General features: G+C 33.8%; 1 protein-coding gene across 1 annotated transcript; it reads right to left on the bottom strand.

Moving 5' to 3' along the window:
* Positions 1-4,369: 4,369 nt before the first annotated feature.
* On the bottom strand, positions 4,370-10,971 carry LOC131037260 (cysteine proteinase mucunain). Its single transcript, XM_057969330.2, has 6 exons — positions 10,703-10,971; positions 10,064-10,537; positions 8,079-8,314; positions 7,847-7,987; positions 5,868-6,317; positions 4,370-4,820 (listed from the first exon to the last, which is right to left on the bottom strand). The coding sequence occupies exons 2-6, from the start codon at positions 10,518-10,520 to the stop codon at positions 4,734-4,736; spliced, it is 1,371 nt and encodes a 456-aa protein (XP_057825313.2). The 5' UTR covers positions 10,521-10,537; positions 10,703-10,971; the 3' UTR covers positions 4,370-4,733.
* Positions 10,972-13,682: the final 2,711 nt, after the last annotated feature.

Genomic DNA, 13,682 nt, shown 5'->3' with positions numbered 1-13,682 from the left:
ACAATATCAATTACTCTTATATATCCGCAACATGAAATAAGGTCTTCTACATGTCAGCCCAAAAACACATAACACACAAATGAAACATGTTCTCCAAGTTGGCTAAATTCGAACCAAAACAGTCATGTGGACCAAAAGGAATTGTCCACACACTTCCCATATGTCGGCTTGTCATCCTCAAACACAAAAACAACCACCAAAATCAATCCACATAATCCGCACAATGATTATCCACACGAGACTGTTGATGAACACTGTTCTACCCAAAAACATGTACACCGGACCTTCTAACTTACTCAAGAATCATCACTGGAGGCCACAAACCTGGAATAAGGTAAATAACACTTCCATAAGGCTTCCCATAGATCCGCAACCCAAAATATTCAATAGAAGTGAAACGCCAACCAAATTACTACATACTATCGGACGTCCTATTCTATCTCACCGGACCTAACCAAAACTCAATCTATCTTCCGATATGAACAAATCATGAACTGCAGATGGGTGCATTAGCATTAGTTGCCATCAATGACAACATCTGACTACCTAAGCAGTGTCTCTTGCCAACAGTTCTCTTTACAATTATGTATCTCAAACCATGGGGCCACAAAATAAATTAGAAAAGGATAGGTAATAATAGTAATGGGAGTATATGTAGCAATGTGGGAGATGATAGGATGTTTGTAAATGAGTTGGGGGATGGTGGAGGAAGATGAGATAATTTGGGTGATATGGTAGGTTAGATGTGAGAATTTGGTAGGGTATTAGATATATATGATAGTTATGAAAAATGGATGAGAAGTGGAAAGAGAATGAACAATTGGCATGCCAATGTGAGGAGGGGTATGAAGGTGAATGATGGAAGTGGGTGCTTGGGAGGGTGAGGGAAGGGACGCACCATTAAGAGGACTTAATGACTTTATCCTTTGGTTAATACCTCTTAAATGTTTCCATTCCATATGGGTTGGTCATTAGCAGATTATGAAGGACATTTATTAAAAAAATTAGCATTATTATCCATAATAGCAAATTGCCCCTAAGCATTTGTGTGGTAAGAGCAATGTCTTTCTTATCCATGTTTGTAAATAGAGCACCCTGATCAAATAAATTTTCCCTATTGCAATATGTAGTTGTGTACAAATCTTACACACTAGTTTCCACAATTTGTTTCATTACAATGACAAGGTTTAACATAGGGCTAAAACTTAGGGGAAAAGTAGCTTGAGATCTTGGCATATAATCAAAAGGTGAAACAAATATAAAATAATGCAAACCAAATAACATTCAAAACTAATATGGAAATCAAAATATTATAAATCAGTAAAAAAAAGGCAAGCACGTCCTAGGGGAAATGAAGTTCAATAAGTCAAGTTCACTGAATGAAGGGAATAAAAGAAACCCCAAGGCTATCCATATTTAATTTTATGCTAATGAGGAAACAAAGATAATAGATTACTAATTGTAGACACATGAAAATTTTCGTCCTAATTGATTGTCATCCTGGGTGGATCCATTTCATTCTCGCACACTATTCCATCTAGTATTATTAATATTAATATTATTATTATTATTATTATCATCTATCCATTATTATATTATTATCATTTCATGCATCCATCTATCTATTTAATAATATTATTATACTATCATTTATCATTTATTAATATTATTATCATTTGCCATTTATCATCTGTATATTTAATAATAATAGTATTATTCATCAATCTTCATAAACATATGCATAGGCATTCACATCATTCATTTATGATTTCTCCTTTATGCATTTGCATCCACCTTACACACGTGGGATTAAGACTTCAAAGCCTTATTATTTATCCCATATTCATCCCACAACGTGGATTCACTCGAAGGACTTCTATAAAAACCTAGCCCCCTCTCTCATTTGAGGCTATCTAGCAATCTAGCACTTAGTTTATCTTTGGCATTCTTGCATTTCTATTATCTTGCATTTGACTTTTTCAAGTTTGTGCACCCATTTGCATTTCATCTTCAAAATCTTCATTCATCATGGCTCTTTGTGCAAGTGCTTTCTGAGAGCATTCAAATTCTTAAGCATGAAGTCTTGATGATAGGAGTACAATAGAGTTAAATTCCTCGCTGATCGCACATTAGCTTAGTATCATTTTGGCTTTGCATGTTTGTGTGTTTTACATGTGCTCTATTGAGAATGTCGGGTTAAATCTAGATCTTGACTTCGTAAGATCTCAAACATTTTCTCCCTTTCACACTAACCACATCATAGATTAACAAAAATGAGTGCTAGTTAACCACGCCCTAGATTAACATAAAGAGCTATTTCAAAAACAATGCAAGCATTTGCCCAACTAAAATGAGTAGGGTTAAGATATGGCTTAGCTCCTCCAATGGTGTTGATGTGTTGTGATTAGAAATGATTAGATGTAATACTTTAAGAAGTAAAACAAACCAAACCCTAGCAAAAAATAAAGTAGTTCAATAGATCAAATTCACCAAATGAAGAAGAATAAAAGATACCTTAACACTTCCTTTTTTAATTTTATGCTTATCTAAGGCAATAAAGATAATTGCGAATTAACATCCTAGACTAACATAAAAGACTATGTCAAACACAAGACAAGCAGTTACTTAATTGAAATTAGCAAGGTTAGAAAATCCCTTAGCTACTCAAATATAGTTGGTAAGTAGTTATTGATTCATTATTGCACTTATGAAATTGAGTACTAGTGGTAAATATTTGGATTTTTTAAAGATGATTACTTTTAATTCCTACAAATTAGTTGGATAGAACTATGTACAATATGGTGTCTACTAAAATTCAAGATTCTATCCCCAATCAACAAATCTTATTTGGTGTTTGTTACATGCTCCAAATCTCACTTCTCTACTTCAATACCTACACTAGGTCAAGTGGGTGTTAATAAACACCTTTAAGAGTTTATCAAGCTTCGATTTAAGTACTTTGCTTTCCTTAATCAAAGCCCTTTTGTAATAGGCGGCATTCACAATGACAAATGTCAAGATAATTGAACGTCAAATAAAAGGCATGTGATGTAAAGGTGTTCTTAATTTGAAGATGCTTTTCGACGACTATGAGCTTGTAGTAAGATGTTATTGTACACTTGAATGCTTGCTACAAGTTGAACCCATTACAGAGAGTGCTTTTATGATTTAAAGATGTTCTTAATCTAAATATATTCTTTGATTGCAATGATGTTTATAATAAGATGCTCTTGGATTTTCGTATGATTGTAATATGATGGATCTATTAGAATGTTTTAAATTGACAATACTAAATGTTAAAATTGAATATTACTTACTTAAATAATGGTGTGCAAGCTCTAAAAATGTGAAATTGGACATTAATTATGATGAATGGGATTGTACAAGCAATTCTCTCCCTAAATAGAATTGTGACAGCAATCCCATAGGGTTGCAAAGAGGAGTAAGATCAGAAATATATCCTAACTACTAACGACAAACTGAATAAAGAACTGGGTTAAGGCTGGGATATGTCAACTCCCATGTTTAACACTCAAATTAGAGACAAAAATCTTTATAAGCAGACCAAAATAATCACAAAACAAGAAAAAAACAGAGCCATAAATGCAATTCTTTTACTCGGCATATACATTCAAATACAGTCCTTCAGAATTGACACTCTGCCCAAAACTTAAAGTTCTTCGGGTTATAAGTCTTCCTACTATTTTGTTTGTATTCTAGGACAAAAAAACACGTGTCATATGCGATTCGGACTAAACACTTGGGTGGTGGGCCGTGTATGAGGTTACCCGTCATGACATCAAAAGATTCCAATATGCAGAACTTTCCCAAAAAGTCAAAAATATGGGTAAAATATGGATCAAAGGCGACGTGCACCATGTTCTGTGTGTATACCCATTTCATTTTCTTTACAAAATAAATTAATAAAAAAATTGGCAATGGCATATCTCTGCACATTATTTGAGTGTTGGATGTTGGAAGATTTTTTTGTTTTCATATGATATTGATATAAATTAGATTTTGTGTTGGTTAAATCGTGGTGTTGTGAATATTAAGATTCAAATTTTTTAAGTTTATGTTTTCATTAATCTAATATGCTCGTAGATTTGGGTCTCACTATTGATAATTGAAAATGAGATCCCTGTTTGTGACCTCACAGATTCATAACTCAAAATCAAAAACATTTTATGTAGTTTTAGAGACAAAAATTTACTACCCATTTAAGAAAAAAACAAAAACAAAAAAAATCTTATTACAAATATGGCCGCCACCTACTTTAAAATGAAGTTCTTCTAAAATTAGATTGGAGATGATTAAAAAATGAAAACAGATATAAGTACAATTAACAAAGTCTACACATGGTGAAGTCCACATTAATCTGGTGCGAGTATATATAGAAATATAAACAAATTAATCACATGCGAGCCACTATATTTCTGGATATCCTTCGGACCAGGGTCGAGCCCATACAATCAGACTAACTTGCATTTATAAGAAACAAATAACAAGGTCTAGATAAATAGAACTAGAATACTACAACTAAACTAACATGCTATTGCTTAAGGAAATCATCAATGGATTCTGTTCAAGGACTGACTGTCCACAAGCCTAAAACAATACTAATTGCAATAGTAAGAATATTTATGTACAATGCCAAACAAAAGCTTCCGCTGATGCAGAAGAATTCCGAGTAGCTATGTAATTAAGGCCTCTCAAATGAGAAACTGTTAATTCTATTCAGTGGCTTTCTGGCCAGAGTAGTGAGGCTTGGCAGGGGTACGTTTCAGCATCTTCACTCCAAACGGACTCTTACCACCACTCTGTCACACACAGAGTACAGGGAAAAGCAACGTGTCAGAATTTGGTTTAAAATAGTAGCATACTGCCATAGTCAAATGAACATAATGATACATCAAATCTTAAACTACTCCCTGGACATGGCTACTTATTAAATACTAATATTAAAGAACATCAATACCCATTTAATGTATCTTATGAATACCCATTAGCATTTGATACAATACCTTAAAAATAATATCTTATCACAGACAGTCAATAACTTCATCCAGTATTTATCAAGTAAAAAGCTCATAACCAGAAAACAGTAATACAGCATGGTCTAATGAGGGAGCAAGAACTATTAAGAACGAACGACGGCTCCAATAGCATTTCATCTATTGGCTTATGTGATGAGGTCCAAGGAAAAAAAGTCACGACTTCATTCAAAATTTATCAAGGGAAAAAATTCCATAGCAAATAAAACTGAAATAAAAATATGCAAAAACGATGAACTGAATTCATTAGCCTTCAGAAAAAAAATTAGGGACAATCAAGTTTACTCATTATTCTAGAAAAAGGGTTCCTCCCATAACATGTTTATTAAGTGGTAGTGTTGTAATCATCAAGGTTCAAACTCTTGCTAGACCATTGTGATCACAGGTTCGCGCTTTCACTGATCCAATATGTTCATTAATTTGAACCTCAGCATTGTTAAATGGGAATGAAATCTCCCATTTGTGATTTCACCGTATCATAACTTTCAGATCAAAAACATTTCACATGATACCATAAGATATATCATGCCAATATCACCAGTCATGTTGACGAGTTCACTGGACACTTATTTTAAAAAAATTTAAAAAAATATATAAAAAAAAAACCCACTAAAATAAAGACTTTATACACATTTGGTTTGGAAAAACACAGGGAACAATCCTTCAGTAAAATCCATGATAAATATCTAAAACGATGTAACGCAAACATTGGAAAAAAGGAGCACGGTACTGAACCCATTGCCATATAACAAAAATACTTAAGAATGTAATCAAAACTTAAAAGCCAATACAAAAGAAACAAACTGAACTGACCTTGTTGCAAGTTCCGGCACCCACATTGCAAACAGGGAAGTCACTAGGGCAGCAGCTGTAGTGATCTTCGCAGCAGGTAGCAGAATCTAGAGGGCAGCAGCCCCATGCATAGCATTCCCCACCGAAGTCGAAGACGCAGCAGCAAGTATTGCTCTCTGGGCAGGAATAATAGTTATCACACATGGTGGGGGGTTTTATAGGGGAAGGAGGAGAAGGGCCTGGGTTTGGAGGGTTGGCTCCCTTCTTTATGGGGTAGGATGCCTCCATGGCAATCCCGCACATACCAGTGTTGCTTTCCACGTTTCTCTGGAGTCTGATAAATCCCTTCTCACCCCAACTTTTTCCCCAGGAATTCTTGACAGTCCAGTAGTCTACAGCATTATCCGTGCCATAGCCAACCAAGGTGACACCATGGTCCAACTGAGTCCCACAGGCACTTGTGTACACACCCTGAAAATTTGAGAAAAAAACACAATCAGATATTCATCTCTGTCAATAGTCAAACTGATATATGTTACTTGGGATTCAAGGCACCACTAACTAATTATTAGATGGCCAATCATTTCCATCATATCAAAATTGAAACACTAAAAAACACAAGCAATCAGCTACAAATAATAGAGCTAATACATCGCACACATCTAGTCTTAAAATTGAATATGTACTTGAAATGAAAAATCTAGCGATTAACTACAATTCCACGTGAACCGAAAATTTGCATACTGTTAATTTTAGTATAAATATTTATTATAATGTTGATTTTAAACTATTACTCATAGATCTAGTCTACATTTAAATTATACTGTTGATTTCATGACATTTATATCAATTAATGTGTTGCAGAGCATTGTTTTATGTATCTGAAACCAAGCCTTCACGGATCAGCTACTACTTAGAAATATAGTATACTTCTCAGCAGCTTATAACAACAATGGAAATGCAGCTATAGCTTTACAATTTTATGGCAACTTGACAGTAGGAGATGCATTGATATATGCAATAACTTAATCTATTACTGATTTAAATCAGAACAGCTCATGATATAAACACCATATAAGATTTCAATCTTTCTTTCTTTCTATATATCTTAATTATTGTAACTCTTAGCAATTTATTAATGGATCCTGCAGATGGTTAAATTATTGTAACCCTTGGCCATTTATTAATGGATCCTGCAGATGGCTGAATTATTGTAAACCCCCTCAAGCTTAATGTTCTTTGCAGGGGAATCCACTACTCCAGTGGAGTTGAAATTCTCAGCCTTCCACTCGCCCTATCTGATAACTTTTACCTACTAGAGAGTTCAATAGTGAGGGAAGTCCACCTGCCCAGTAGAGCTGAAATCCTCAGCCTTCCACTGCCCTAACAGGTGGCATTAACCTAGTGATCCAATCATAGGTTAAATTATTCTTTGGTGAGAGGATCCATTTGTCCAGTATTTGAATCAACAAATCTATCAGGTAATTTCTTGAGATCATGGTTATGTCTAAAAGATCCTTTGTATGTCGTTAGATTTTCTGCAGTTTTGTCAAATGACAAATTACAGACACTAGTATTTTATTGAGAACTCTAGCATTTAAGGGAAAACTATGAAATCGAGAATAGCAATGTAAGACATTTCATGCAGGGCATTCAAATTCCATAGACATATGGAATGCTGTTTTATATTATGTATATCAGATTCTCAACAAGAATTCAAATATCTTCTTAGTTTGCCATCTGACAAAACAACGCACAAAGGATCTTAGACAACCAACCACGGATTCAAAACATAACCTGGGAAGTTAGTTGATGGCTGAGGGACTGAAATCTATTGGACAAGCAAAGTCCCCTTAGCAAAGAACTCTCAACAGTATGATTTTTCAGGGCTCAGGCGCTAGAGCTAATTAACTGAATGCAATCTTCATTCAATTCACATCATGAGTATAATTAACTAATAAATAAATAAACAATCATTATAATACGCAAGGATTACTCACAGATTTATAGAACTGGAACCCCCTCCCACTGGCTTCGATGGCCACACTAATAGGCTGGTTGGCAGCAGCCTTCTTCAGCGACGCTTCATCATTGGCAGGCACATCTTCATAGTTATCAATAGTAACCACATGGGCATTTTTCTGTAGGCATATTCCATCCAAAAATCAGTACAAAATTCTTCTAAAGTGAGCCAATTTTAGATAAAAGTTAATGCAAAGTACAAAGAATTACCCTGTAAGTATCACAGGTACCATCAACTGCTGTGTAAGGATAATCCTTCTCAGAGTCTATTCCCCCATTGCTTATGATAAATTCAAAAGCATAATCCATGAGTCCACCATTGCAGCCCTCATTGTAGGAAGTATCACAGTCCACCAATTCTTGCTCGGACAGTGAAATCAAATCCTTTGTCACAATTTGATTTATGCCCTCCACGGCAGCAATAGTTGAGAAGGCCCAGCAGCTTCCTGCAATTGTAAAGTAGGATGGCATAAGTGCGGCCCCGTTATCAAAGCTACGTTATTGTTGTTAAAAGGTCAATCCACACTCTCAGAGAACTATTAGCCTGTAAGATGGCAGTAGAGCTCCCAGTATGGTAATGAGTGTTCTATATGTGAATCTTAGCAAGTTCAAAAAATAGAACATCTAATTCAATAATAGGGCTATGGGAAGCCTTGTAAATATTTCCACTTATTATCAGAATTTCTGAACTCCTACGCCACTAATACTCACCTAACTACTTGTATCCACTCAAGTGTAAGCCCTATTTAAAGCCTGAAACATTATTAAATGCTGAATTTAAAAAGTACCCATGCATCCCGCTCATGTTATTATTAAATGCTGAATTTTATAAATACCCATGCATCCCGCTGTATGTTAAATAGCTATGAATTTCTATTCCAATATCCACAATTGTAAAGATATCCATGCATTCAGCTGTATGTTAATTAGCTATGAATTTCTATTCCAATATTCACAACATAAAAAACAGGAAATGTGCTTTTTTTCCCTGCTCGCCACAAGAGAATTTAAATATGAACGATGCTCATGTATCCTCTCATTTTTATTAGCCATGAATCTATATCCGCATCCATAACTGTTATATTGATAAGAAAACAGAACTATGTTCTATTTTCTGTGAACTATTGGAAAAGTTGAATATAAACAACACTTTGTATCGGCTCATTGTTATTAGCAATGAATCTATATACGCATATCCACTACTAATGCCTCTATCAAACTCTAAATGAACTATGTTCTGTTTTCTGTTAACCACTGGAAAAGTTAAATATAAACAATACCCATATATCAACTCATTGTTATTAGCAATGAATCTATATACGGATACCCACTATTAATGCCGCTATCAACTCTAAATGAACCATGTTCTATTTTCTGTTAACAAATTGGAAAAAGTTAAATATAAACAATACAGATGTATCCACTCATTGTTATTAGCAATGAATCCATATACATATATCTACTGCTTATGCCTCTATCAACTCTAAATGTTTTTATTGTCATATACCCTCAGAGGGGTTGAATCTAAAAATTACCCATGTACTACTATACTATGTCTACTACCACTGTAAAAATTTAATGAACAGAACAAAACCATGCATTTCTATACACCTCTGCAACGTATCTCCTTTCATTGCTGTAAAGGGGTTAAATATTGGAAAAAAAAACTTTTTCATCCATTCATGTTATCATCCAACTATATTGATTAACAAAGGAAACAGACGCATAATATCAAAGACCTCTTATACCAAACGCATTTATATTGTCATGGCAGGGAACTGAAAGTAATAAACACGGATGTATCCACAACTACCATAATTATACAAAAATGGAAAAAAAGAAGTAACCCTGATTACCCTCCGATGTCATCAGCCATTAATTCATATACCCACATCCATTATTACCGACCGAGAAGCTATATTTCCAATGATTGTATTAGCACAAAAACTAAACATTTACAAAAATTTAATGAATTGAGAGAAAGGAACTTTTTAAATATATACTGTATCGACTCAAAAGCTGGAGCCATGAATTCAATTTCCCCAATCTACCAACCTTATTAGTAAGGGCATGTTAGTACAAAAACTAAACATCAAAGATATTAGACATAAATTTCTGCCATAGAATTCTATTATAGAGCATATTTTCTGTATCAAAACCTGGACTGAACAGACCTAAGATTCAGAGAGACTTACCACAAGACCCCTGGTCTTTAACTGCAGTCACGGCTCCTTTCTCTCTCCAGTCAATAGAATCGGGCAACGATTCCCCATCATTGTACTGATATCGAGGGCTGCGAGACCTAGAAAGCCCCTTCTTAGCATCAGGCTTAACGCCCAAATACTTAGCCTTGAATTCCTCATGGCTCAGATCTGCAAACTTGTTCAGACCCAATTTGTAGGAGGCCCCATTCTCCATATTGTGCTGATTGATAAACAACAAATTGTCCTTAAATATCTTAAATCTCTGTTGTTTCTCATCCAGCCCATTGTAAGCCTTGCCATGCTCTGCAAGCCACTCCTCGTAGAGCTCCATGATTTTGTCATCTCTGCTCAGATCATAGCTTACAATGGAAAAATCGGAATCTGTTGCTGAAACAGCTACAGACAAAACCAAGAGACCCAAAAGCACAATCCACATACTAGTCCCCATTACGAACAGATTTCCCCCTGCCATTAACAAATACAGACGAAAAAAAACACAGTTGGGTGTCTGAAAAAGTGATAATAAAGCTGAAATAGAAATTACCCCCACAAATCTATAGCAGATCTGTATACAAACAATACCCAATAACAGCCATATCTATGACAGAACAGTAGCCTTGCGACACATACCTATGCCTCTTTCTTCGGGTCGAAATTCTCGCTTCCCACCAGACCGAAAGTGGGATGTCAAAGATTCCAATAAATATTGAGATGGCAGCACGTATATAACGTGCGCGAGGGGGTTAATTAATTGCCAAAGTTGAACAAATCTGCTTTCCTATTTGTGATAATGGTAGATTAACCCCTTGTTAACTGCACATGGAATTATTGGGCCAGAGTTTCAAGGTATCTGGCCTCTTCACAATGAATACAATAAAATAATAGAAACTAAAAGATGCGCTCCAAGAAAAAATTATTTTATTTCCTATTTTATTGGATCTAGAAATGCCAGGGTTAGATTGGAGGAATAGTGAGGAACACTCAAACATTATCTATTATTTGGGTTGTCATCTTGCTTTAAAGATTGTTTCCACGTATGACGTTTATCAATGGAATTTAAGTGTGATTTTGTGTGAATATAGAAATGCCACAAACTAATCTTAGGACTTTTAGCTAGGGTATGGGTAAATAAGTGATTTAATAATTGTCACATGCATTTTTAGGAGGTGTGATGATTGTGTCACATAATTTGATGGGAGGTGCACTCGAATGCATGTGTGATAGATAATTTGAAGGGCATGTGTAAATTTATGGTTTATTTGTTTGAATGGTATAATATTTTTATTATTAGTCGTTTATGATATAGTCTGATGGTCAAATTGTGGGATTGTTGTTGTACTCAACAAGATTCACCCTGTTTGTACGTTGAATTTGATTGCATGAGGGATTTTTGCATCAACATTTCAGATCGCTCTATGATCCATCATTAAGATGGTAGAGAGCATAAGGAGATTAAAAAAAATTCAAACCTCCACTAGGCTATTGTGATCGCGAACATTGTGCCCTTGCTAATCCATTGTGCTCACAAATTTGAGCCTTCATGTTGACATTGTTGGCGTTTATGCAATGACATGGTGCTCCAAACCCTCAATGGACCAATGCGCTTGCAAGTTCAATGTCTTTATTGGACTATCATGCTCATGGATTTAGACTACTCATACTCATATTCTACATTCATATCAAAGATGAGCTCATTTAATAATGCATTTATAAGAGTTTCTTAATTAAAGTTATTTTTTAACATTACTTTTTAAAAATTAAAGTGTGTATATGACTTTACAACGAGTTTTACTTGTAGAAGGTGTCTAGGTTTAATATTATCTAATTAGTGATTTAATAATACGTTTATAAAGCTTTCTCAATTAAAGTCATTTTTGTAATAGTACTTTTAAAAAAATAAAGTTTGTATATGACTTTACTAAAAAAATAAAGTTTGTATATGACTTTACTACAACTTCTAGTTGTGGTTTGTAAAAGTACACATTGTACAATGAATTTGGACACATTTATTTTTTTAGTAGACTTCCTAAATATATTTCAATATTGAAAGATGTCATGTCTTCATATATTTATAAGAATAAAATAGTGTTTATGATATGATAGGAATTTTTTTCACACATTTATTTAACATTTTTTGTGCAATGTCATTTGATAGTTTTTGTCACAAGATTGTAAAAATGATGGATTGTTGAGTTATAAGAGGATTTGCAAATCGACAATTGCTTCTCTTGTTTTTGGTCTTTTGTTGTTCAGTTTTCTTCTGTTGGATAGTTAACCTTTGTTGTTAAGTATTCTCTTGCAGCCTTAGACTACATTTACTCTTTATATATTGTATTTTTTATTAAATAAATGATGGATTAGTAGTATTTTATGGGTTTGATTATGTATCTCATGCATTATAGTCCTTGTAGAAAAAATGTCCTACTGAAAAGATGGTCTTCTATGGAGATCAAAATATCATCAATGATTAAGGATATAATCTTATTCTTCTTGAATGCTTCCTCCTTCATATTTCCCCAAAACAAGATAATCTCTTCTTCACAAACAACTACAACTTAATAGCTTGCTTCTTGATGTTTGGGGCTATTGACAAATTTGGCATTGTTGAGATCTTTACAAACTTAACAAAATGAGCTTTCTAAGAGCATCTTTTTAAAATTCTTGTGGACATACATTGGAATAAAATCAAACTAGAATGAAATTTGACTCAAATTAGTAGATGGATAATTATTGTGAGACTAAATTTATTTGAACATTTGAACGGAAATGTTTTTAGTGCAAATTCTTGAGAAAAAATGCACAAATAAAGATTAAACATAGTTTATAAAGTAATGGTGGAGCTTTTAAGCACAATCCAACTTACAATTATTTAGCATCGGTATCAAAAGAGAGCACCCTTGATTTGTTTAAATCCACACATGAATGATTTTTCTATTTATTTATTTATTAGTTTATTAATTATTTGGGATGATCTTAACCTATCCTTGCAATCTTGCATAGGGTACAATTATTATGGCACAATACAAATAAGTCTTTAGCAATGTTAAATTTATACCTTACAACTCTGTCAATTTTAAAATAGAACCTAGCTTACCAGAAGATAACAAGGGATCACCTTCTTAATCATTATTGAGTATTGCTTATTAGTTGTTAGTGTAATATCTATGTATTAGGAATGAGTTTTTCAAATGTATTATTCTCATCCCAAATCACATTTGGAAATTAATTGTATGTGTTTCTTACTTTCCTCGCATGATGAATGATAACATTAATCTTACCTCGTCTATTGCTCTATTTAATGTCTTCATAAACCAAAAGTATCCTCCTAACATATCAATGATATGCATAGACTTAAACTCGCATGTACAATTACAATATAATGCTCACAAAATGGTGAAAAAAAGTGAAATTCATCTATGTGAATTTCCAAAATAACTTATATAAATTGTTATATAAAATAATTTTATTTGAATTGTATCTAATAACAATTTAGGTAGGGGTAAAGTCAACAAATGATAATTAATAATTATATGAAGGAAATATTTCATATGATTCAAATATATAAAGTAAAAATTTGAATATTTGATGTGATTTTGATATATGAATTGTA

This window comes from Cryptomeria japonica, chromosome 5 (genome assembly GCF_030272615.1).
Source record: "Cryptomeria japonica chromosome 5, Sugi_1.0, whole genome shotgun sequence".
NCBI lineage: Eukaryota > Viridiplantae > Streptophyta > Pinopsida > Cupressales > Cupressaceae > Cryptomeria > Cryptomeria japonica.
This window is presented reverse-complemented; position numbering and strand designations above follow the sequence as displayed.

Coding starts and splice junctions, on each gene's coding strand:
- LOC131037260 (XM_057969330.2), bottom strand. CDS start 10,520: ATGGGGACTAGTATGTGGATTGTGCTTTTGGGTCTCTTGGTTTTGTCT. Junction 7,988..8,078: donor GTACCTGTGATACTTACAGG/GTAATTCTTTGT, acceptor ATATGCCTACAG/AAAAATGCCCATGTGGTTAC. Junction 6,318..7,846: donor GGTTCCAGTTCTATAAATCT/GTGAGTAATCCT, acceptor TCAAATTTTCAG/GGTGTGTACACAAGTGCCTG.